At 41.3% G+C, this 26,696-nt stretch overlaps 1 protein-coding gene and 1 long non-coding RNA gene across 6 annotated transcripts in view; one reads left to right on the forward strand and one right to left on the reverse strand.

Moving 5' to 3' along the window:
- The window catches only part of LOC309639782 (BICD family-like cargo adapter 1), a 97,102-nt gene that overhangs the window by 18,040 nt on the left and 52,366 nt on the right, over positions 1-26,696 (reverse strand). For 3 of the 5 annotated variants that reach the window (XM_082417476.1, XM_082417473.1, XM_082417475.1), the window contains exons 3-5: positions 9,297-9,425; positions 5,842-5,988; positions 150-329 (exon numbers count right to left, since the gene is read on the reverse strand). In XM_082417476.1, coding sequence (XP_082273602.1) covers positions 150-329; positions 5,842-5,988; positions 9,297-9,425 — 456 coding nt within the window. The remainder of the gene's footprint in view (positions 1-149; positions 330-5,841; positions 5,989-9,296; positions 9,426-26,696) is intronic. The other 2 variants (XM_082417477.1, XM_082417474.1) reach the window with 1 other exon arrangement.
- The window catches only part of LOC309639856, a 90,456-nt gene continuing 70,887 nt past the window's right edge, over positions 7,128-26,696 (forward strand). Inside the window, exon 1 of the long non-coding RNA XR_014251889.1 lies at positions 7,128-7,240. This is a non-coding gene — a long non-coding RNA (uncharacterized lncRNA). The remainder of the gene's footprint in view (positions 7,241-26,696) is intronic.

The raw sequence follows: 26,696 nt of genomic DNA on the forward strand, positions 1-26,696 counted from the left end.
CGCACAAGTGCAGACCACGGGCCCCTGCCAGGCTGAAGGTAAACAGCAGGCACGGGGTGACAGGGATGGCCGACGGGCTCTCGAAGGCCAGGGTCTGCCCCAGGATCCCTGGGCAACCTCACGTGCCACAGCGGTGGCGATGCCAGCACCTGCTCTCTCTCCTGCTCCAGCTCCTCGGCCTCCATGCTCTGCTCTATTTCAGACAGGAGGGACGTGCTGGTGGCTGCAGAGCTCTGCAGACTCCTCTCCTCGGTGAGCTCCTCCACCTTCACTTGCAGCTGTCGGTAGGAGAGCCGTACCTCCTGGAGCTCCAGCTGGCTCTGATGCAGCTTTCAGAGAGACAGCAAACGGTGGTGAGGCGGGCTGAACCCAAACAGAAAAACTGACCCTGAACCCAATCATGCTTTTAGATCCCGCTACCAGTTTACAGAAAAATACAGAGGAGGGAAGAACTGGCTAGACTACGTTAAGGGGATGCAGTCAGCAAAATCCAGATTTGGGAAATTCTATAGGACAAATAGCTCAGTTTCTTCAACAGATAAATTTCAAGAAAAAAAAGAAAGATAAAGGGGGAAACTACAGATTAAAAGAGACTTAAGAAACATATCAGCCAACTGCCACATGTAGGCATATTTTAATTTATATCTTGATTCAAATGAAAAATGTGAAAAACAATGACATTTATAAGACAACTGAAAATTTGAACACTGACTAGATATTAGATGATATTAAAGGAAATATTGCTGAAGTTTCTAGGTGTACTAGTCCTGTGGTTATATTTTTTTACGTTCTTATTTAGAGGTATTCTTTATTTACAGATGAAATTATAAAAATTCTGGGATTTACTTCAAAATAATATGAGAGGGGAGCAAATGGATGTAATGAAGATAGGGCAGGACTGGCCAGGAATGGACGGTTTGTAGAGCTGGACAATGGGTTACATGGGATGTCACTGTATTATTCTGTTTTTGAGTTCATCTGAAATTCTCCAGAATAAAATGTTAAACACGCAAACATACAGGCATACAAAGTAAGGCACCATTAGACTCTCACCAGAATGGCCAAAATAAATAATAGTAACAGAATAATAATATCAAGTTCTGATGAGGATGTAAAATAACTGGGACTCTCATTTCTGGTGGAAATGGAAGATGAACCACCACTGTGGAAAACTGTTTGGCAGTTTCTAATGAGTGAAATACAGATCTGTCCTACTATTCTATGATCCAGCTGTTCTTCCTATGATCCAGCTGTTCCATTCTTAGGTGCAGACCCAGTAATAAATGACTGAAAATGTAGATGAAAGACAAACAGGATGTTCACAGCAGCATTATTCATAAAAGCCACAGATGGGAAACAATCTAAACACCAATAAAGATAGAATGGATATATTCACATGCTGGAACACTACACAGCAGTGAAAAAAAGAACATACTGCTACTCTATGCCACAACATGGATGAATTTCTTAGACACGATGTTCAGCAAAAACCAGACACAAAACAATATATAATGTATGATTCTATTTATAAAAAGTTCCAAAACTTCATTGAGATAAAAGAGATGAAAGTCAGAATAGAAGCTTGCTTTTGAGGAAGTGGCAGCATATTGACTGGGAGGGGGCAGGAGGAAGACTTGTGGGTGCTGATAATGGGCTATGTCTTGACGTGGGTGGTGTTTACACAGGTATATATAAAACTTCAATGGTCTATCCACTTATGATCTGTATGCTTTACTATGTGCATGTTGTACTTTAATGAAAAAATTAAGAGGAAAAGGGTTATTTGGAAAGGAGCTAGGGGTGGGATCTGGAATAACATCTGGGCAGTAATACCAAGAGTTCCCAAACCCATGGGAAAAGCAGTCTCTCCCTACTTTGTGTCATACCTCATGGTTTACAGATAAGGCCCTAGGCCTGGGAAGGGCCTTACATAGCACGAGAAGCTCAGAGGAGGAGAGCGACACCAGTGGTAGAGAGGGGACAGCAATGCAGGCATCATGACCTACGGGCCAGGGCTCCTTCCCTCTCTTTCGTTGCCACTACTTCACCCTTCTCTACATTCTCTGTGGCTCCTTCCCTGTGGAGTCCAAACAGGGCACTGCTACCTGGTGAGGTTGTTACTGCTGAATGTAAGGGGAGACTCTACTGTGGCTGCTAAATGCCACATTCTTACTAATATACTCCATCACTACACTTACTTTTAGCACAACAGACCCTCATTGCAGAATCAATCTGTTTGCTAACTGCTATGCACATGTCCATATACTACACGTGCACGGGAGCAATGTTTCCTACTCTTGTATTTGTGGACTGCCCACCCTCCTTTTAAAATATATTTTTGGGGGTGCGGATGGGAGAAGAACTTCTGGGGATTTAAATTTAATTATTTTATCCTTTTATAAAACAGCATTTCTGGGTCATCCCTGTTCATTAAAAAGAGTGAACACTGTATATCTTTTCCAGACTGTCATCCAGGTGGGCTTATGGCTCCTGCAGAGATGCAGAGATCAAGGGGCAGTGGGCAACTCAGAGCTCTGTTGTTCTCATGAATGGGGCAAGCTGCCTTGCAGAGCCTGCAGCCAATCCTTTTGGTGCCCTGGGAGCCTCCCTTCCGCTGGTCCAGTATCAGAGAACATTTGCTAATGGCACCAGTGGTCTGGATGTGCCTTAACTAGGAAGAGTTTGGAGCCTGGCTGCTCGGAGAATGAAAAAGGAATTGGCAAGCCTGCTCTGCATGGTTCCAGTGGATCAGCAATACCTGCTGGTCCAGTGGGAACTCCTCCAGCCTTGGTTTTGAGGAAACTCAGAGAGAAGAAATTAGGTTTTGTTTTTTTTTAAAGATATGCCTAGGAAGCATTTGGCACAATTACAAACGGCATTTACTAAATTGACAAAATCCTTTGCAATTATTTTCTAGACAACTCCACATACATCTCAGCAGGAGAAGTTCAGCACAGACAAGTACAAGTTCTTAGTCACTGGACAACATTAGTTCAATTACTCATGCACACTCAAAGGTGCTTAATTAATTATAACACCAAAAGAACAAAGACCAGGACAGGTCTGCCCCTCTCTGGTCAATAATTGATCCACAGACAAACTCAGAAAAACCAAACCAAAGCAAGGAAGAGTCTATTAAATATAAGAACCCTCTAACATAAGAAATATCACCCTTTATAAAACAAAGATGAAACCAAATGTATTTATATGTATGAACAAGGAAGACACCAAACGTCTTGTGATTGGAGAATATACTAAGTTCAAGCTTACAATACTCATGCCCTTAAAGTTTGCAGAAGTGGGGGCACTCTCCCCATTTTACGTTGCGGGAACTGAGATGGTGTGATGTTAAGTGATTTCCCTAATGGTACACACCCAGAGTCAGAGCGAGGTCTAGACTGCAGGTCATTTGTTTCCTGGGTCCCTACAGTAAGCTGGGCCTGTATTCTCTGCTGATGAAAGCCACCCACTGATTGGGACGAGGCCCGTGCACACATTTATAAGATGCTCAGCTTGGTATGAAATAGGGCAGTTAAGTTGCCCTCAGAGGGACAAATCCTTTACTGGGTATTAAGAGATCAGCAAAATGCCTGATTTTTAAATTTACTGGGTGCTCAATAAATAATAATTTTTATCACTGCTCAGCCTGAAAAAAAAAAAAATCAGAGTTGGATTTGATCAGTGGTTTAAAAATCTGTGTTTGACAGTAGAAGCCCAGTTACATAGTGAACCAGATTAAAGGGGGCTACTCTGCTTGTGGCAGGCCTGTTGCCCTGCCTGCTCAGCCTTCCTCTCATCCCTTGTCTGAGGAAAAGGATTAAAATCATGGGATTACATATATTCCAAGGCCACTAGCTCTACGTTTTACAAGTGTGATTTAGGACCATTCACCTACTCCCTGAGTGAGCTGAAATTTCTATTTCTGTATCAGTACAGGCCATTTCATCAATAGAACTAATTAGCAACACCTTAAGGAGAGTTTTATATGAATAGAAGGAAAAAAATTACAAATAGTTCAGAAAGATGAGATTTCAGCCCATAAATGCAGATTTTCCAAATCAAGGTGGGAACTCCCTGACTTGATGTAGGTCCTGCACTAGTGATACGCTCTTACTCTTGAAGAAGCCCAATCGGAAGACAGCGAGTGTGCAGATGGTGAGGATGTGAACATAGTGTGACTGGGGACTCTGGCTGCTAGAGAACATACAGCCCACTGTGCCAGCCAGGCACTGCATGGTCCACACTGGTCCTGGCTCTTCCCCATCTCCAGGTCTCCCATTCTTGATACGAAATAAGGACTTTTCATTTGTGAATTCATGCTGGACTAGAAGTTTGTTTTAGGCAGGGCCATTTTCCCATTTTTCTGTACTTCTTTTCCTTCTCCTCTCCATACTCTACCTCAGCAACCCTCAAGAGAGTGCTTGATGGGGTAATAAATGCTGGTGAAACACTGACTTGCAGAGGCCAAGTGATACACTGGAAGCTATCATTGAGCACCAGGTAAAGCAGGTAGGAGGGTCCTCTTATGGATTCTACCAAGGACTTACTACACTTCTTAGGATAAAGGATTCATCTTTCTAAGCCTCAGTTTTAGAATATATGCAAAAACACTCTGTTCTCTGTAAAGCGGCATACAGATGTTCATGGCTATCATCGTCGTCAACCTTAAAATATGAGCAAACTCCTTTCCATTTTGAAAACCGTTGTGAGGCTTTAGCCAGCATCATTTTCTATTCAACATTTACTGAGGCCCCACTTTATACAAAGTTCTGAGCTGAAGGTATAAAAGCATGGAGAGAGAAAAACTGTTAATTTGCCCTCAAAGAGGTTAATTACTCAGATGGCCGTTTAACTGATGGTGTCAAGTGACCTTAGCCTAAGAGGCCTCCTTATCCCACAACCCAGGGCTTTCCTCAACAGCCAACTGCTGAGCCCAGTGGGGCCTTCTGAGGCCTGGTCTTTGGGTGGGGACACACCTGGCGCTCGAGTATACTTGGCTGACCACTTCCACACGAATGGCACCGTTGCAATCTACTCCGCTCCCTGGCACACTCAAGAGGACGCCCAAGGGGAAGCAGCGCATTCTTAGCCACTGGTCCCAGTGGTCCTAGGCTAGCACAGCAAAGCTTTCTCGGCAGCAGGTGCTACACTCTATTTCTGGGGAGGCTGAGTGATTATCTTGTTGTTTAGGGGGTTGTTTCCTGTCAAGTGTGAGCTTTGGGATTCAGCTGAGGCCTGGTGGCAGTTCCCAAATAAGTACAAATATAGCCATGAAGCAATTTCCTTTAGGAAGAAAAAAGAGGCTAATTAGGCTCATAGAGGGGTCAGCCTGTGCCTTTGTTAACAACTGGCAGAATCAGGATATAAGTCTTGCTGTGTTCAGTGGGCAGCTTCTTGGTTTCTGTTCAGTGCCAGCCAACTAAATGCATGAGCCTGGGGAAGCAGCAGCAGAGAGCACTGTGAGCCAAGCACAGAGTCACAGGCTCCCTCTGAAATCTCCGGCAGGTTTCACAAACCCCAGGAGGCAGAACAGCACTCCTGGTGTTCCAGTCATGTTAACAGCCCAGAAAGAACTCAGTGAAACTGCTCCGGGGGCCAGTGGCTCAGAACAAATTGGGAGGGTGACCTGTGGTAGCAGTGCACTTGTTCTTAGCAGAGAAAGACCAGCCCAGTTAGCAGAGCCTGAGGAGAACCATAACCAGGCCCAAGGAGAGACCTCAGCTTTACCCACTCCTGACCCCGGTGGTAGCACTGGCCTCCCAGCCTTTCCCTTTGACTGGGCAGCTAAGCACTCCTTTGATCTGACCCTGGTCCTACGTGATTGCTTCTCTGCCCCAGTACCTGGAGGTCTTTGTCATGGCCCTGCCTCTCCAGGATCAGCACCCGGTCCTGTAGCTCCTCCACAGTCCCGTGGAGCAGGTCATTCTCCTCTAAGGTGGCACTGAGACGGTGCTCCAGCTCCCGTTTCCGATCCGACAGCATCTTGATCTGAAAGGGTGGAGAGCCACAAGGGTGGTGCGGAGTTACACCGGGCTGATGAGTAGGGAGGGAGGGACCAGCCCCGGAACATGAAGGCAGGTGTCTCTCCAAGTGGTCTGCCCAGGGGCCTAGTGCCTCCACCTCTGAAGGAACAGCTGTGAACTCTTAAGCTGAGGAGAAAACCCCTCCCCTTTGGAAACCTGTCTGGGAAGGGGTAGGAGTTGAACTTTGAGGAAGCTGGAATGTGGGGTGCCAGGCAGAGGCAAGGAAGGTTAGTGCTCTCTGGAAATTCCACAGATAAGACAGATGAGGGCCCCACCTTGCTGCCTATAACTTTTTTTTGGCCCTGCCGCACGGCATGTGGGATCTTAGTTCCCTGACCAGGGATCGAACCCGTGCCCCCTGCAGTGGAAGCACGGAGCCTTAACCACTGGACCACCAGGGAAGTCCCCTGCCTACAACTTTACTTCAACCCCACAGTTTATGGGGCAGTGGGACCTAATCTGCGGGACCATTCTTCTTTCTCAAGTCCTGAGCAAAAGAAAATGCCCAAGACAGCCTCTGGAGCCGCTGTATTCTCATATTCTATGTCTCTCCTTTGTCCTTCCCCCACTGCTGGTAGGTCTGGCTCTAGAGTCATGGTCCAGACCCCGGGTTAATGGGGGAGCCAGCAGGATACAGAAAACATAGCAGTGCCTGCATCAGCCCGTGTCCTGGGAAGGGACACGACATGGACACTAGTAAATAACTGATTTTACTTAAAGTATCTTTTGCTTGAGCAAGAAATTTGTGAATAGAAGCAATTTTTCTCTTTTTATTAAACAGGTTGATATGTTTGTACACTGAGTATCTAGCTAGTCTCAAGAAAGATACAGACCTTCTTTTAGGAAGGTCTGTCTTGTCTCTTCCATTTCAGTGAGAAAGCAGAGGAAAAGAGGAAAGAGATGCTGGGTAAGAAGCCGCCCAGCACTCCCCAAGGCCAGCGATGCTTCAGCCCAAGAACCCTGCTCTGCTCAGGGGCTATGGGAAGCCTTCCCAAATCCCTTCAATTGCTAGTGGCCTTGGGAACTTTTGGAGTCCTGCAGGTCCCCCAGCTCCTCCCATTTATCAGTTCCCTGCTAGACTGATCTCTCAACCAGTTTTTTTTTTTTTTTTTTTTAAATAACTTTTGGGTTTATTTATTTATTTATTTATTTATTTATTTATTTATGACTGTGTTGGGTCTTTGTTTCTGTGCGAGGGCTTTCTCTAGTTGCGGCGAGTGGGGACCACTCTTCATCGCGGTGTGCGGGCCTCTCATTATCGCGGCCTCTCTTTTTGAGGAGCACAGGCTCCAGACGCACAGGCTCAGCAATTGTGGCTCACGGGCCCAGTTGCTCCGCGGCATGTGGGATCTTCCCAGACCAGGGCTCGAACCCGTGTCCCCTGCATTGGCAGGCGGATTCTCAACCACTGCGCTACCAGGAAAGCCCTCAACCAGTTTCTTGTGAATATTCTCCTGTTGTGTTTAAGATGTTCTCCACGTTCTCTAGTCTAGCATGACAACAATTCACTAAAAGGACCAACCTCAGACTGTTTCCAGGGGAGATTTGGAAATAAATGTCTAACTTGTCCCAAGTCCTCTGAAATCTTTACCTTCCCCCTGCTTTTTGGCTTTTCTCACTCTCTGAATTCTGTTCATAGGGCACAGATCTTCCCTGGCCACCCACCCATCAGATAGGATGCTGTCCTGGGGAAATGAAGTATGTGGCCTTTGTCCAGAGGGATCAGGTATCTGGCCAAACAAAGAAACACTGTCTCTCAAGTGTGCACCTGGGTAAGGGACCGAAAGGAGCAGGCCCTTTTGTGAATGGGTCCACTATTCCCCACACTGAAGCAGCGTTACCCACATGAAGGGAATTCTTACTCTAGTTGGTTTTCATTTAAATACCCTCTGACCTTTACATTTTCCTTCCCATGGATCACCTGTTTCCCAAGTTCCACTCAGTGAAGTCATGAGGTAATATGGTTCTGATACACAACCCCACCCCTTAAAAAAACTTAGCAGTTCAGCACTATGTGAAGTAACTTATTTGAAATAAACAATTTCACAGCTTGGCTTTTAAAACTAGCAGTGTTACTGGATGAAGCAAGGAATTGGCATTAGGCAGCCAACTCCCTCTCCCCATCCTACACACCCTGAAACTTGGGACCAAATCTGGCCATAAATATTCCTGGGAAAGACCCTGTGTCATGAGGGTCTAGAAACAGTGAATTGGGGGTGGTGGGGAAAGGAAAACAGGCAACTCGATGGAGTCAGACTTTGGCAGAGGTGGCTGAACAGCACATCATGCACACAAACCGTCACAGACAGGCATGCCAAACCCACCAGCACAAACTACTTACTTCAAGAACCTGCTGCTCAATACCAGTGGGAATTCCAAGGGAAGGGAAGAAGGAAGGGAGTGAGAGCCAGGAGAAAAGAGAAGATATTGACAGACTTTAGGAAAAACATCTTCATGTCATTTATGAAGCAGGAGAGCAGCCATCTGGGCCTCTTGGGCCTGACCACGCTGGCTGGTTCCTTCACCACAGTTGGGGTGCACGATCATGTGGCGCTAGACCGTCCCTCAAAGTGTGACTCAGCCAAAGCGCTGCTGTTCGGACACTTGGCTGAGGGGCCCTGGGAGCAGATTAGGTGGAAGTCTCCTCAGGAGAGAGCCCCCATTTGGGCTGGTGATATGACCCCTCCCCTCTCCTCCCCACAACTGGATTCTCACAGTATTGTCCCGAGTGCTACCGTTTTTCCCCCCTCTGGCCCACTCGGGCCATAGACCCTGCCTGCCCTCTCATATACTTTCAATAACATTACTTCCTTCCGAACACCACACACAGTGCTTTCCACGTATTAACTCATCAGATCCTCACAACAACCCTATGAAGTAGACACTTCTATTACTCTCAGTTTATAGGTGAGAATAATAGGCCCTATTAAGATGGACTGAACTGGACCCAAATGGAATGGAGGAAGGGAGGATTCCCTTTCCAACCTTCTATTTAGGATTGGCATGGATGTTCTTTGAGGGATCAACATATTCAGTAAAAAGTAGGGCATTCATAATTTCAACACACTCAGCAGGAACTCTGAGCAACCTTATTTTTCTAGACAACAGGCTACCCGGAGGAACATGGTCAAGTGTTCCCCATTCAGTTTCTCACAGATATGTCTCCCTAGAGATTTTAGATAGAGCAGGTTTTTGTTCAGAGGGCTCCTTGTCTAAAAGACCTGGCACGGCACCTCCAATGAGAAAAGCACTTCCATCCAAGCACTGCTGCACGGGGAGGCTCACCTCGGCCTGAAGGCTTTCGAGTCGGATGATGTGCTGGTTGGTTGATGAATTTTTCTCCCGAAAGTCTTCTCTGAGGGCATGGACTTGCATGGATAGCTGTCTCTCAACTTCTGATGCCTGCAAGCAGAAGAGACCATAGAGCTGATTTAGAGGTTGTACAAAAGAGGCCTGATTTGCCTTTCATTTCTCAAGCATCTCTTTGCAACTCTATTCTACAAGTACACGATGAGAAACTGGTTTCCCATCCCTGGTCCCTTTGTTCCCTCACACCCAAACAAGACTAACCCCTATCCCTACCTCCACCATGAATGACTCTGTCTAGGTCTAAGACCACTTTGCTGATCAGAGGAAACAGGCCTAGAAAGTTGTAAGTTCTCAAATGTTAGTTATCATCATTATGATTCTGCACACAGCACAAGCTCAGCAAACATCTAAATTGAGAGACATTCTCAGTATTTTACATGGAAGAATAAGACTGATATACCTAATACCTTAGAAATTCCTTTATTTCTCCCATACATTTCCTTAGTGGGGCCCAGGCAAATCATCTCTGTCTGTATTTCTTACTTACAGTCAACATGGGTACTATTTAAAATACCCTGTCATGTCTGTCAAGATTTTTGCTGTTCATTCCTCAAGGAACTTTCGATTCTCTGGGGAGTGCTGGCTGAGGTGCTCGTTTCCCACCCTTATCCATTTATTCTCTAATGCTGAAACATAGCAAACACCAAATACCATTCGGTGTGTCAGCACCTTCTCTTGAATATGCAGGAGAGTACTTTGAAAGAATGCACCCTTGGAAAGATATGAACTCAGTCATCCTCCGGAGGGCCCAGCCCAGCCCCCACTGAGGAAAGCCCTGAACCCTGCCCTGTGGAGGAGAGCCACAGGACAGGTTAAGTAACTGCCTCAGTGCTTTTCTGAGGCCAAATAGGGTCAGTAAGCTTTATGCGTTCTCAGGAAAGATCACGGTGTGCAGAAATGGTTGGGAAAGGCTTTCAGAGGAGGTGGGGTGGTAATAATGTTGAAATGGTAGGCTAGTTGTTCAATGAGGCTCTTACAGTAATGGTTATACGTTCAATAGCTCCTTTTAACTTCAAGTGCTGTATAAGCAATTGTCCATCTTTTTTTGGTTCCATAGATTCAACAAACATGCCCCCCGCCCCAGACTACAGAGCCACAAAAATCAACCTCTAGTGCTAATTTTTAAACAATTACAAAACATACAACAAAAGAAAATCAAAACATCTCTTTTTCTTCCTTATTCTAAATTTAATTTTAGACACTACCAGCTTGTTTCTTAATCACTCAGAAACACAATATTAGTCATCCTTGCCTAAAAATAAAATTAGTATTATTTATTGAGTACTTCACTATGTGCCAAGAACTGTGCTAAATGCTTTACCTCAATTGTCACAACCAAAGTAGGGCCTGTCACCCTCAACTTACTACCAAGGCAACAGGCTCAGGGAAGTGAGGGAACTTGCCCCACATTTTAGTGAATGACACCATCAGAATGGTAAACTTTGGGTTGTCTTACTCCGAAATTAGGCCTGCAATACTGCCTTCTTACACAGTATCTTGAAATAGTTTTTCCTATTTCTATCACTCACTATTGAAACCAACTTCATGAGTCCCATTTAGAAAGGCTGTTTTTCTTTCTTTTCTTCTTCTTCTTTTTTTAATACTAAGCAATTTTATTTATGACTCTTGAAATTTCTTCAAATAGAATTTAGGGCCCATAAGGAAAATTTCCTCTTATAAATGCTGCAGTTCGATTGCCTATACTGAATTCAGTTGACTATCAGGGTTTCAAATATGTTCAGATTACAAAGCACTGGGTAATTCAGGCAGCTGACCTCATTCTGAGCATCACTGCCTTGACATGAATCATGAGACAACCAAAGAGATGCACTGAGGTCTACAAATCTAGCCCAGGTGGTATCAGAAATGCTCCTGTAGACAGTCTCCTCTCAAAGTGATCTTCCTAGAAATAAAATTTGTCTCTTCCCTCCAGGAAGCATGACACCAAAGTCTCAGCTCCTAACCACTATGTTATAATGTTTCCTTTAATTGTCTGACTCCTCAGATGTGCCCAAGGATATACTGTTCACAAAGACTTCTAACCTACAGCTCTCATATGAATCTCCAACAGCCCTAAGAAGCAGGAATTGATGGCCTCATTTTTCAGACAAGGAGGTGGAGGCTGAGAGGAGTGGCACTGCCCTGGTCTTCAGCCTCCCGGTTCTGTGCTCTCCCACCACACCATGGCCACCTCCAGCCAGGTGGCCAGTCATTTGTCTGTGACGGTGATGGAGGGGAATGGATCAATCAGACATATAAGTACCATCTGCAAGGAGCTAATGCACCTTCCAAAGTATATTATTTCCTTCTTTTTCGGAGATGGAAACTGGCTCAGATACTTAGACCTGACTACCAGAATGAATATTAGCTATTTCTGCACATAAATAATAATCCCTGAAGTTTGACATAACTCTAATGTTCTAAATGCTTTCTGTACAAAGTATCAGAAAGGTTACAAAGCCAATTTTAGTTCTGTAGTGGATTTCAGAGCTTCTTTGAAGTTCTTCAAGTAGGAGAGTAAGCCAGAATAACAGTGGTCTTTCTGAAGAGATCTGCTCTGCTCCTGAGAGGAGGGATGTATGATGAAAGGAAAAAAAAGTTAAGGGTCAGATGGTCAGGGTTAAGAGTTCCTGTCCTACCATAGATATGGGTATGAGTTATATGAGTCATTTAACCTCTTTGAGTCTCACTTTCCCAATTTATAGACATATTCCTCCTTTACATTGTAACACAAAAAGGGCAGGTTTGAAGGTATGCCCATTTCCCTATTTGTAAATCAGGACTTCGTGGGATTGAGTCTAATCACTGAAGTGTAGGAAAATAAAGAAAGGAAAGAAATATCGCATTGCTACAAGTTTAGGGCAACTAGGATCAGTTGTTTGTTTTTTAAAAAATCTCAGGTACTGAGAACACCATGTGTATGTTATAAGGAGCTGTCATACACACAAGTCCACTGAGAACAGCCTGTTAGGTGACTTGGCCAACATCATGAAGGTCAAGCTAAAAAATATAGGGAAATACAGAAATATTCGGCAGCCATACCTTTCAGTTCTGTTCTCCTGGTGGCCTTGCAAAGATAAGCTATTTAATATCCAGGAGCCATACCTCTCTTGGAGATAAAAAACTTTCTCCTTCTACGTTTAGGGCAGCTAGTCATGGCCCTGGGAACTTTTTTGGTGGTGCTGAGGTTATATTAATTATATATTAATTCATTTTGAAAGCAGAAAATGACAGGCATGGGACTTACAGTTTACGTCTCAAAATGATGAGTTTTGGCTACCATGCCTGATTAAGCAGCCAGTAACAGCTGTGGCAAAACTGTGGCAGAGAATGACATCTATAATCATAGGTGAATATAAAAAAAGATGGTATGCTTTTAGCTCAGGTATTCTTTTATTCTCAAACTCTTAAATTTTTTTTAATAATAAGAGTAACAGGTGACTTCCCTGGTGGTCCAGTGGCTAAGACTCCGTGCTCCCAGTGCAGGAGGCCTGGGTTCGATCCCTGGTCGGGGAACTAGATCCCACATGCATGCCACAACTAAAGAGTTCACATGCCGCAACTAAGAGCCCAGCCTGCATGCTGCAACTAAGAAGTCCACATGCTGCAACTAAGACCCGGCGCAGCCTAAATAAATAAATAAATATTAAAAAAAAAAAAAGAGCAACAAATGTTTAGAGTAAAACAAATTAAGACAAACTGAAGGACTGAAATGAAAGTTTAAGTCTCCACTTATTCCTAATCAGCAGTACCACTCTCTAGTGATATATCTAATATCATCCATATTAGAGATACTTCTTGTGAGTCTTTGTAGAAATTTTCTATTCATATCTATCTATCTAAAACATTACTAAAATTTTGGCTTTAAAAATACATATAGGGCTTCCCTGGTGGCGCAGTGGTTGAGAATCTGCCTGCCAATGCAGGGGACGCGGGCTCGAGCCCTGGTCTGGGAAGATCCCACATGCCGCGGAGCAACTGGGCCCGTGAGCCACAACTACTGAGCCTGCGCGTCTGGAGCCTGTACTCCGCAACAGGGGAGGCCGCAATAGTGAGAGGCCCGCGCACCGCAATGAAGAGTGGCCCCCGCTTGCCGCAACTAGAGACAGCCCTTGCACAGAAACAAAGTCCCAACACAGCTAAAAGTAAATAAATAAATAAATAATTTTTAAAAATACATATAGTGTTTTAACATCTTTCTATGTCAATCTGTAAATCTACCTTATTCTTTTTAACAGTTATCTGGCATTCAGTTATATGAATATACCATAATTTATTTAACTAGTCCCTGCTTATGAGCATTTATAGAGTACTTCAATTCTTTGCTATTATAAACAGTGCTTTCAAAAAATATCCTTGCTAATCAATCTTTGTACTTGTGGGAGAATACCCTATAACTGAATAAATTCCTATAAGTGGAATTACTAGATAAAAGGAATGCATATTCATTTTTATAGGCACTGCCAAACTGTCCTCCAAAAATGTTGGCTCAGTTTACTGTACCCCTACTGACAGAGTATAAATATGCCTGCTTCCTAATACCTTGCCACCACTGGGTATTATGAAATGTTTTAATCTTTAGATACTTATTTGTAATGTTCTCAAAAACATCTCTTCTACTTTCATTGCATAAAGATTGAATAAAGAAAACAAGACATTCAAGAAATAACTCTAGTTCTGTTAAAGAATGCTGGAAAGTTTAACACATACATTTCTTGAACTATCTGAAATGAACTACTTTTATAATCTGAGTGCTCGGGTAATTATTTATTATTTAATTAATCCTCAAATTGGCAAAAAAAAACCTGACAGTGTGTTCCTTCTGCCCAATATGCTTGATTTGGTCAAGTACCATCTAGGACAGATTACTTTCTCTCCACTGAGCAGAGCTGTTCCATGATTACTTTTCTTATTGACATGATTAGCAACATAAGAATATTTCACTAAACTGTAACATTTTAAATTTGTTTAAACTGGCCAAAGTAGAACTGTTAACTATATACTTTTTTTAAATTTTATTTTTATTTTTGGCTGCATTGGGTCTTCATTGCTGTGTGTGGGCTTTCTCTAGTTGTGGCAAGCGGGGGCTACTCTTTGTTGTGGTGCGCGGGCTTCTCATTGAGATGGCTTCTCTTGCTACAGAGCACGGGCTCTAGGTGCGTGGGCTTCAGTAGTTGCAGCATGTGGGCTCATTAGTTGCAGCACTCGGGCTCAGTAGACGCGGGAGTGCATGGGCTTCAGTAGTTGTGGCACACAGGCTTAGTTGCTCCACGGCATGTGGGATCTTCCCGGACCAGGGATCGAACCCGTGTCCCCTGCACTGGCAGGCAGACTCTTAACCACTGTGCCACCAGAGGAGTACCAACTATATACTTTCTTGTTAAATGGAGGCAAGGAAGTTGCATTAGTTACACATGAGCATCCATTTAACTTATTTGTGAAAAGAAAAAAAAAATGAGCCAATTAACTTAGAAATTATAGTAGGAGAGATCTACCATTTTATTTTTATTTTTTAATTGAAGTATGATTGATTTACAGTATGTGTTATTCAGTTGTACAGCAAAGAGATTCAGTTATACACACACACACACATTCTTTTTCAGATTCTTTTCCACTATAGGTTATTACAAGATATTGAATATAGTTTCCTGTGCTATGCAGTAAGTCCTTGTTGTTTATTTTATATATAATAGTGTGGATCTATTAATCCCATAAGTTTGTTTTCTATGTCTGTGAGTTTGTTTCTATTTTTGTAAATAAGTTCATTTGTATTATTTCTTTAGATTCCACATATAAGTGATATCATGTATTTGTTTTCCTCTGACTTTCTTCACTTAGTAAGATAATCTCTAGGTCCATCCATGTTGCTGCAAAAGACAATATTCCATTTATTTTTATGGTTGAGTAATATTCCATTTGTGTGTGTGTGTGTGTGTGTGTCTGTGTGTATTGCACAGCTTCTTTATCCATTCAGCTGTTGATGGACATTTAGGGTTGTTTCTATGACTTGGCTATTGTAAATAGTGCTGCTTTAAACACTGGGGTGCATGTATCTTTTTGAATTAGAGTTTTCATCTTTTCTGAATATAAGTCCAGGACTGGGATTGCTGGATCATATGATAACTCTATTTTTAGTTTTTTATGGAACCTCCATATTGTTCTCCATAGTGGCTGCCCCAATTTACATTCCCACCATCAGTACAGGAGGGTTCCCTTTTCTCCACACCTTCTCCAGCACTTACTATTTGTAGACATTTTGATGATGGCCATTCTGACTGGTGTTTGGTGGTACTTCATTATAGTTTTGATTTGCATTTCTCTAATAATTAGTGATGTTGCGCATCTTTTCAAGTGCCTGTTGCCCATTTGTATGTCTTCTTTGGAGAAATGTTTATTTAGGTCTTCCGCCCATTTTTTGATTAGGTTGTTTGCTTTGTTTTCTTTTTTTTTTGATATTAAGCTGTATGAGCTGTTTGTATATCTTGGAAATTAAGCCCTGTTAGTTGCATCATTTGCAAATATTTTCTCCCAGTCCGTAGGTTATCCTTTCTGTTTTTTGTTTCTTTTTGGGTCGCAGCACGCGGCACACAGGATCTTAAGCTGCCCGACCAGGGATCGATCCCGCCGCACCCCCTACAGTGGAAGCACATAGTCCTAACCACTGGGCTGCCAGGGAAGTCCCTATTTTTCAATTTTCAGTTTCTGTAACAGAACCCCAGAATATGGGTTTGTTTTGAAAATACATTTTGTTGATTTTCCCCCAATCTTTCTACGTGTGTATGTATGTGTGTATGTACAATTACCCACGATCATATTACTCATATAGATTTTTCCATTTTTCACTTAGCACGGTACCAGAAACATTTCCATGTTATTTATTATTACACTTCTTAATCGTCACTTTAAGTGATTGCATAATATTCCATCAAGTAGATATGTTATGATTTCCTTTACCATTCCCTTATTGTTAGGCATCTGTGATTTTCCCATATTTTGCAATTATAATGAATACGTGTCACCTTGGTGGTGGCAGCAGAACTTTACTACTAGTAGAAGTGGAATAGAAAACCTAAGTTTTCCAGTAGAATGGAAAAACTGAGTCAGAAAAGTAGATGATTATACTTTAGAATAGAAAATCTACACTAATTTGAACCGAAAATGGGTTTATGATTAGCCTTTGCTTAACTGGAAAATCCAATTAACCTGAAGTCTGTATTTTCTTACTTTCAAGGTCTTATAGTTAAAAACTTTCAAATTTGGTAATAGGTGCCATGAGCCTACTGATAGTAAAAAGGAGGCTTATCATGTAATATGCTATCTTGATTATTTATAGTAATAAAAGCAATAGCCATCTACTAGATGGTAAGTAAATGCAAAAATGTATGATAGCCTTTTGTTCTCACTAGGCTTTAGCATGCCAATTCCTCCCAAAGCCTTTCAAAAATAAAACTCAGAAGTTAAGTTTGTTTTGTATTTATATTTTACTTAATATATAAAGATAGTAAGATTTTCACCCATACCTTTCCAAAGAGGAGGTTTCATTTCTGGTAATACGGTGGGCTAGGTTATTTGGACTGACCTTCCTACTGAAAACAGCTAAAAATACTGGATAAAGTGGAAAAGATTTCTTAAAAGCATCAAAGAGCTGACAAGATAGTGACAGAGTCACATTAATATTTCACATATGCAAATTATTACAACCAACCAATGGAACACAAACAGTAACAAATAAACCTAACTACACCACAAATAAATAGCATAACCACAACTGTAGGGGGCCAAGAAGAAAATAACTTACTTAAATAGCTTTGGAAAACAGTCTTTTGACTGTATACTGCAAGGTTCAGGGAAAAAAGAACTCTACAGAGCTACTGAACTGTAGTTAATAAACTTGTTTCTCACAGATGTATGGTTTAGCAATTCTAACATTACTGTAGTGTTTAATAGAATTGAACAAATAAGTAAATGTACCATGGATAATGAGAACCGGGTTCTCTTGTGGAAAAAAAAGTAACAAGTAAGGGAAGAGGAAAGGCTAACACGAACTCTGTGGTACTGGACTAGAACTGGAGACATCAGAAAGAATTTATGGTTTTTAATACATATATAAATGGAGAGATTGAGAAATGATTATAGATATCTGTTTATGAATGTGTTAGCATTTACATACTTATTTCCTAATTCTGTCTTCTGAGAGGGCCTAAAAGTAATGACATTCTACTGCTCACATTGGTTTCTATATACCAATCTCTAATAAATGAACTAAAGCTCCTTGGAGAAATGGCTTGTTCCAGGGTTGGGGAAGGAAAAATACAAGATGAGCCTGGAACATCTTGTGATGCCAGAAAGAAAGGAAGTGCTCCAAAAATGATGGAGGTACACTGAATGGACATAGGAGTCAACTCGAAGGAGCTCCCAATGGCTAAGGCTGGGACCATATGATCAATAAAACAAATAATGACAGCAATGGATTATAATGCGTAGAATAAAATAAATATTCATGAATCTGCAATGATAAGTAAATAATTGGATAAATTAATTAATAAGGGAAGAGAGGCAGCTCTTCCTTACAGAAGAATTCCAATTAATAAATGTAGAGGGCTTCCCTGGTGGCGTAGTGGTTGAGAATCTGCCTGCCAATGCAGGGGACACGGGTTCGAGCCCTGGTCTGGGAAGATCCCACATGCCACGGAGCAACTGGGCCCGTGAGCCACAATTACTGAGCCTGCGCGTCTGGAACCTGTGCTCCGCAACAAGAGAGGCCGCGACAGTGAGAGGCCCAGGCACCGCGATGAAGAGTGGCCCCCGCTTGCCGCAACTAGAGAAAGCCCTTGCACAGAAGTGAAGACCCAACACAGCCATAAATAAATGAATAAATAAATAAATAAAAATTAAAAAAAAATAAAAATAAAAATAAATGTAGAAGGACCATTGGAGACAGAAAATCACCATTAGGCAAGCATCACAGTAATAACTGTTTCAGGCAAGAGCTAGAGGATGGGGACTTTCTTGGTGGTCCAGTGGCTAAGACTCCATGCTCCCAATGCTGGGGGCCCAGGTTCAATCCCTAGTCAGGGAACTAGATCCCACATGCCGCAACTAAGAGTTCGCATGCTGCAACTGAGACCCGGCTCAGCCAAATAAATAAATAAATAAATACACACAAAAAAAGAGCTAGAGGATGAATGCTAATAACTGGTGGGCAAAAGTCTGACAAGAAACAGGATATTTATATGGTCTCAAAGTATCTCCCCGTAAGACTTACTGATTACAAAGAGGAAAAGAGTAACTTCACAGTGGAGAAGCCTGGCAGATACTACCTTAGCCGAGTGGTAGAAGTTAATATCACCAGTAAAAAGAATATATATATCAACACCTCATGTCCTCAATATGAAACACAGAGAAGGGCACAACTGCATTTCTGTGCTATTGCTGCAAAATTGCATAACCTAATTTAATCATGGCAAAACATTAGACAAACCCAAATTGAGGGACCTTCTATAAAACAATTCATCATTATTCTTCAAAAGTACCAACTTCAGGAAAAACAAACCAACACTGAAGAACTGTCAGAGATTGCAGGAGACAAAATAAACATGACAACTAAATATGGGAGGTTGAGCTGGATCCTGGGCCAAAAAAAGGATGCTGGTGGGAAAATTGGCAAAATTCCAGTAGGTATGTAGATTAGTTAATATTGCCTCAATGTTAATTTATTGGTTTTGATAACTGTACTATGGTTACGTAAGATGTTAGTATTAGGGGAAAATAGAAGAAGGGTATATGAGAATATCTATTTTTTTCCCTAACTTCCTTATAAGGCTAACATTATTAAAAAAAAAAAAATACCGCATTGGTAGTGCCATTAGACACTTGGCAGGAGAAAACAAGTCATCTCTGAAGGATGGTAACTTCATCCAAAGATCAAATAATTTCCATAAATAATTTTCTAATAAAAATAAGCAGATTATAGTAAAACAAAAACAAAAATACCCATAGAAACAAAGACTCATGAGCAAGAACCAGCACAAACAACAACAGAAACATTCATAATGACTTCAGATCCTAGAATTATCAGATATAGATTATAAGACAACTGTGATTATGTTTAGATAAATAAAAGACATGATTAAAAATATCTCTGTGGGGCTTCCCTGGTGGCGCAGTGGTTAAGAATCTGCCTGCCAATGCAGGGAACACGGGTTCGAGCCCTGGTCTGGGAAGATCCCACATGCCACGGAGCAACTAAGCCCGTGAGCCACAAGTACTGAGCCTGCGCATCTGGAGCCTGTGCTCCGCAATGGGAGAGGCCGCGACAGTGAGAGACCCGCGCATGGCGATGAAGAGTGGCCCCCGCTCGCCACAACTGGAGAAAGCCCTCGCACAGAAACGAAGACCCAAAACAGCCAAAAATAAATAAATAAATAAATAAATAAATAAATAAAACAAAAAAAACAAAAACTCTGTGGAACAGGAAAATATAAAATACAACTGACCAGACTGAAAATGACACAAGATGTCTAGCAATAAAAAACAATCCTTTGAGTTCACATAGCACCCTGGACACACACCTCTAGCAGAGCACGTATTACATTTTATTACAGTTATCCATTTGCATCCTTCTCCCTCACCACATTTTATGCTTTTTAAGGTGAGGGGTGACTGAGTCTAATTCATTTTTGTATTCCCAGTGGATAGTACAATGCCTGGCATATGATAAGTATGCAAAAAATGTCTGAACTGAACTGAACTAAGTATCTTTCATGGCTGACAGAAACTGCCCTTGAGCAATTAAAAGAATCAAGTCTAAATGTATAGTAGTATAGCTAGTATAGGATGAAAAAAAACAAAAGTAAAAATCTCCAAAGAACTAGAGTAGACACACAGACCCCCAAATTTAAGTCAAAATGTTAACAAAAGTTTATTAAGCTTTTACTGTGTGGCCAGATTTATGCTATGAACTAGGGATACAATAGTGAGGAAGACAGATCTGGTCTCTACTTTAGGTTCTAAAAATGTCAGAGCTGGACCTTACTAGAAAAAACAAACCAGTTATTTGAACTCCCTCATTGCACAGATAAGGAAACTGAGGCCCAGAAGGGATGCATAAGGGTCACATAACGAGTAACTGAAAGGTAAACAAATGAGATACCAATTTAGGGAGAATGACTGAAAAGAATGGAAAAACAAATCACAAAAAACAGGGACTTAAAATTTTAATAGCAATGCAGTTGATAGAGAAGGTTAGAGAATGAGAAAACAAAACCAAACCTGAGACATAGTAAGTAGAGTACTGATGCTTGCAAATATTCAAAGAAAAACATTTTCTTTTCCTGGTCACTCATCTTGGGTTTCAACTAGATTAACTATTTTAATCTCTCTCCTGCTAGACTTTGAGCCCTAGTATACACATTATTTAGTACATCACTGGTGCTTAAAACATATTTGGAGAATGAATGGTTTATGTTTTATCAGAAAGTCAGTTTTCCTGTCAAGTTCTATTTTTCACTTTAGAATACAGAGTATCCTCTCTAGACTTTGCAAAGTACTACTTTACTACCAAGCCAAAGCAAACACAGAAACAAACACCTAACAATTATTTCGAGTGAAAAATTTAAGATTTTAACAAAATGAAGATAAGTTTCATATTGATCAAGCTTTTCATTTTATTTTAGCTTAATGGGAATCTGTTTTTCTGAACAACCCAAAGTTCCATGCCTGTTACAGGTAGACATTTGCCCATCTAATCCATGTTGGGTTATTGGGTTCTTGTAAGTTTATGCTGTTACATGATAATGGTGTGGCTATGGACATCTGCTGTACTACTTTACTAATTAATACTATCTTAGTTCAGATATGTGATGCAGACAGATGAAACTCACTTTGTACCCAAGATTTATGTAGAAGGATGTTCACTGCACAATTGTTTGCAATAGTAGAGGACTGGAGGCAACCAAAGTGTCCACTGTTAGCAGATTGGATGTATCAGTGCAATGGAATGCTATATACATCTACCTGCACTAATATGACAGGTGAGAATTCTACCACTGAATCACCCATGCACTGATTACTTGCATTAATATGGAAAGATTTCAACAATGTAATATAAAGTGAAAAGAAAACAGCATATTTGATCCTATTTACCTAAGATTACGTGTATATGTTTATTTAAGTGCACACATGCATAGAAGGCCTGGAAGGCTGTTCATCAAAATGCTATCAGTGATTATCTTTAGAGGATGAGATTCCTAGTGATGTTCATTTTGGAAAAAAATGTGTCATAAAGTTTGAATATTCTATAGTAGTATGCATTATCTTAATAATTAGGGAAAATAAAGTTATTTTATTTAAAAATACGTAAATTCATAAGATACCAACCTAGGGAGAAAGGTGAAAGAAAAAAAATTAACATCAAATAAAGATCAGAAATTTTAGTAATAATGAGGCTGGGGAGAGTGATACAACAATCACAACAAACCTCAGACAGCATAAGCTTAGAAAGATTGAGGGGGAAGAGAAGTTATTATTATTATTTTTTAAACTTTTAAAGTTCGAAAACTTAGTTTCATGTCCCTATGAGGTATATAAAAAATACAAGACACAATCTCCATCCTCAAGTAGCTGAAGGAGAATGAGATGAACACTCATGAAGAAGCCAACATAAGGTACAGAATAAATATTTGTACATACTGACAGGTAGTATGAGAAATGCACAAATAGCTCAAGACAAAATATGGTAGATGTCTTAAGAGAAGGAACAACAAAGAATACAGCTGTGTGATCTTGAGAAAACTATACAACCACTATACCTCAGTTTCCTCATCTGAAAAAATGGTGATTAAAAGATCTACCTTAACAGTTATGCCAGCATTAAAATGAAATAATGTTAGGGAACCGTGGACCGGAACCGTCCGCCCTGGCCAGGCATGAAAATAATTGCTTGCATAAGCTGTCTCACAAGAGAAGGTCCCAATAGGGAACAAGGAACTGACAAACTGCCGCCAACCAGAAGAATCAGGAGGGGCCGAAAAGAGGGAGGAGATGCCAGCCCATAATATATCCTGCCAACCTCCCAGAAACACTCACGCTGGAATCCATACTGACTGAGAGATGTGCATGCCACCAGGAAAAGCCCTGAGCCAGACCAAACATGGGCACGAGCAAAACGACTGGGCAGAGACAACCCGGAAATTAACCCCCATCTCCACAAAACCCAAGACTGCGAGCCACGACGAGGCAGAGCAGTTCTCCTGGGTTCCCTTACCCCGCTGCTCTCCGCTTGAGCGCCGCTTTTCAATAAAGTCTTTTGCTTCATCAGCACGTGTGGCTCCTCAGACAATTCATTTCTGAGTGTTAGACAAGAGCCCCTCTTGGGCCCTTGAAGGGGTCCCTCTCTGGTAACAATAATGTAGATAAAATGTTTAGCACAGACTAAATATGTAATATGTTATAGCTATTACTATTATTTATGATAAAGTGAAAACTCCAAATAGAATACTGACATTTGCTCAAAGGATAACATGCAATTTGAAAGTTGAAACCTCAGAGACTATCTGGCTCTAACCCCTAATTTGGTGGCTGATGAAACTGAGGCATGGGTCAACAAAGTGAGGCCTTTGATATGATTTGCGTGAGTGAAAGTAAGGTCCTGCCTAAGATCACACAGCTAGTTGGCACTTGACTACTATTTTCAGTTTCTTTCCATTTCAATACCATTATTTTTCTTTCAGACAAAAACAAAGAGTCACATATTGGATGATTTTCAGGGATGCCAAAAACTCATCCCCTAGAATGAGGAAAGTCTGATGCCATTAGCAATGTTTATTACTCATGGGAGGGAATGCCTGCTTATATGAGATATGTGGAAAGCTGCTCTTTGACATTTAGAAAGTGTACGCCCACCAGATAGGGGCCATGTCTAATTTTGTTTTATTTGAAAGAACTTTAAAATTAGAGCACAATAACAGTTTTATTATCATCCTTTTCATCATTATCACAAACGTAATCCCTCAGCATCAAAGACCTTAATGGAAAAAGAAAAAAAGGAGAAATGTTAATCCACTTTTGTTTCTGGAGGAGGGCCATTATTCAATGTCAGATCCCTACTGCTAGTTTAAAAAAAGTATTTCAGAAGAAGTCAGAGAGAATAGATTTTTAAATTTTTATTTTTAAATGTTCTATGAGGACTCATATAATAAAACAGGCCCCAGATATTGCCAATATACTGTATTCATAATCAAAGCTTTTGATTCATGTAGTCTTTTTTTTTTCTTTTTTAAACCAAAATGACACAATACTCTGTGTTCACTCGATGGCCTGGCACTTTGCACTAACTCCAACATGGATAAAACACTTGCTTTCTATGCTTTTAATTGAGGATACAGAGATGAATAAAACTCAACTCTTGTGGGAAAACTGTCTTCCAAATTCAGGCTCTGAAAAGAACATGGTCTTTCTTCTCTACCAGTTACGGCATTGTGTAACCTCAGGCAAAACTGCAGGACTCTTGGTGCCTTCATTTCCTCACTTGTAAAATGAGGATAAAGTGGTAACTGCCTCAAAAGGCCGTTGTGAGGATGAGATAAATTAATCTATGTAAAGGGCTGAGAAGAGTGCCTGGTGCACAGTAAGTACTGCATGTGCGAGCTGTTCTGCTGCTACTATTGTCTGCATCACTATTAATGCTCTAATAACCTCAAAGATCAACTGGATTGAAGACCTGATGTTCAAGTCATTGGCCCAGAAAGTCTAAAAGATTAAATACAAAAGAGGGCAGATCTTAAAGAGCCTAAGAAAATTTGGCATAGAGATTGATTGGAGAGAATGACAGCCCTCACTGAGGCCGAGATGCAGGGAATCTAGGCACTCTCTTTTACCCATGGATGTGGTGTGGTGATCACAGAGAAACCTTGAAAGGTCTCAGGGGTAAAAAAGGGGAGTGGATATGGAAATGTAGCCAAGCTAAAAGAATTACTATCCAGTTAAACTGAGGAACTGCATTGTCTGCAAGCACATGTCTGTCTTGGAATAGGCCTCCCTGTTCCCTCAGGGTTGAAAATACCAAAAAGCACTGCAAACTTCCCAGAATTCGAAATATTTATGCTTTCAAAAGATTACATGGAGATACCTGGAAAAGAAACTGAGAACCTTTTCATAATAAACAGGAAGGCTGAGGGGGAAGATAGATACTTTGAATGACATTCTACTTAAATTTTAATTTAGGTCAGTGATGGGAATGGGTTGGGTAAGTAGACACTTAGGAGTCCTTCACAAGAAGACAAATGGTGTTGTCCTAGGGACACACTCAGGATTCCCTCAGAAAATAACTGTCACAGCTAATCCTAATAAAGAAAGAAAATTCTAGTATTATTAATGTTTTTTATTTCTTTTGGTCATATGGCTCACCCGGGGACTCATCTAGACCTTAAAAAAGGTTGGAATGTTCAAATGTTCCTGTTTGGAGGTGGAGAAGGGTTAAGGAAAATTTGCTTTCCAAACTGGTGGTCAATTTCTTCTTCCCACCACCATAAAAACAAAACTATTAATCAAATTATGCTTTTTTCTTTTTTCCCTGTACATGCCTCTATGATTTTGCTTATGGTGTGCTCCCTTCTTGGAATATCTTTCCCTGAAAATTTTCACCTGATAAATTCTTAACCTTAATGGCCCAGTTCAGAGGTGACACCTGTATCGCTTTTATAATCTCCTAGGGTAAAATGACTACATTATTTGCAGTCCTGTAATAATACTCTATTTTGAGTATTACATACTCTATTCTGTTTATTTGTTTACTACAGCCTGTTCTGTTTACTTGTTTACATGTGTGTTTTCCCTCTTACACTGTGAAGAACTTAAGAATAGGAATTGGAACTCATATTAATCTTTGCTTAAAAACGTATACAGCACATAGTAGGTGCTCAAATGTTTACTGTATGAGATAAAATCTGAACACCTTAAGTACTTTTTGAGATAGTCAAGCTAAGACTGGAGAAAACAGAAGTGGGATTAAGCTAAACCACAGGAGTGTCCCTTTAGCAAATTTCCAGCAGGATCATCAGGTAATTAATGAGATAATTCCCTTTGATTTAAATAGTCCATCCACAGGAAAGGGCATTATTTCCTCCTATAGGTCATCACCACGACTCAGGCGGATTTACTTACGCTTTGACGTAAATCAGCTATGACTGATCTGCTGATTTGCTGATTGGTTCTTCTACACATACCTTCACTCTGCTTTTGCATGTGCAATCTTTTAATACTCAGAACCCACAACTTCTTCCCCTGTGCCTTCTATAAACCTCACAGAAGTCTTTCTTTTATACGGTCATTACTGATTGATACAAAATAGATTTGAATGAAATCCTTTTTGGAGCTTGTCATTAAGTAGGCACCCCCAGAAGTATATATATGGAAGTAGGCTTTAAATTCAGATTTATTTGGGACTTCCCTGGTGGCCCAGTGGTTAAGAATCCGCCTTCCAATGCAGGGGACGTGGGTTCAGTCCCTGGTCAGGGAACTAAGATTCCCCCGTGCCGCCGCGGGGCAACTAAGCCCACGCTCTAGAGCCCGTGCACCACAACTAGAGAGCCCGTGTGCCACAACTACTGAGCCCACACGCTCTGACACCCACATGCCGCAACTAGAGAAAAGCCTGCGCACGGCAACGAAAGATCCTGCATGCCGCATCTAAGATCCAATGCAGCCAAATAAATATTTAAATTCACATTTATTTTATCCTGAAGAGAAGCCCATGTTCTGTTAGTTTGGGTTGAATGCAACAAACTAAATCTGAGGAAAAGAAAGATAATGAATATTTATTAAGCACTTTCCATGTCCAAGCACTGCTCTAAGTAACACGTTATTTCATTTTATCTTAACAATGCTATGGGATATGTCCTGTTAACATGTTTTAAGGATGAAGAAAGTGAAGCTAAATGAGATTAAGTTACATAGTTGAAGTCATTTAATCAGTAAATGATAGAGCTAGTATTCAAATGCAGGTCTGATCTGAAAGCCAATGAAAATGCCACTCTACAACCACACCCACAGGAAAAGACTCCTCACACCTACCTCTGGTTAGGCTTACCAGCAACAACCAGACCTCCAGTGGGCACTTCTTCCTGAATGCTTTCAGACCGCTTTTGTAACTTATCTCCAGCCCTGACCTCTTCCCTAACTTCAGGCTCCTCTATCTAACTGCCTACTCAACACATCCAGTTGGATAGCTGATGTGCATCTCAAACTCAATGTGTATGAAAACTGAACTCCTCGTTCTAGGGCCCTCCACCCCAACACGCTTTTCCT

The sequence above is a fragment of the Balaenoptera physalus genome (assembly GCF_965194825.1).
Source record: "Balaenoptera physalus genome assembly, chromosome: 12".
Classification (NCBI taxonomy): domain Eukaryota; kingdom Metazoa; phylum Chordata; class Mammalia; order Artiodactyla; family Balaenopteridae; genus Balaenoptera; species Balaenoptera physalus.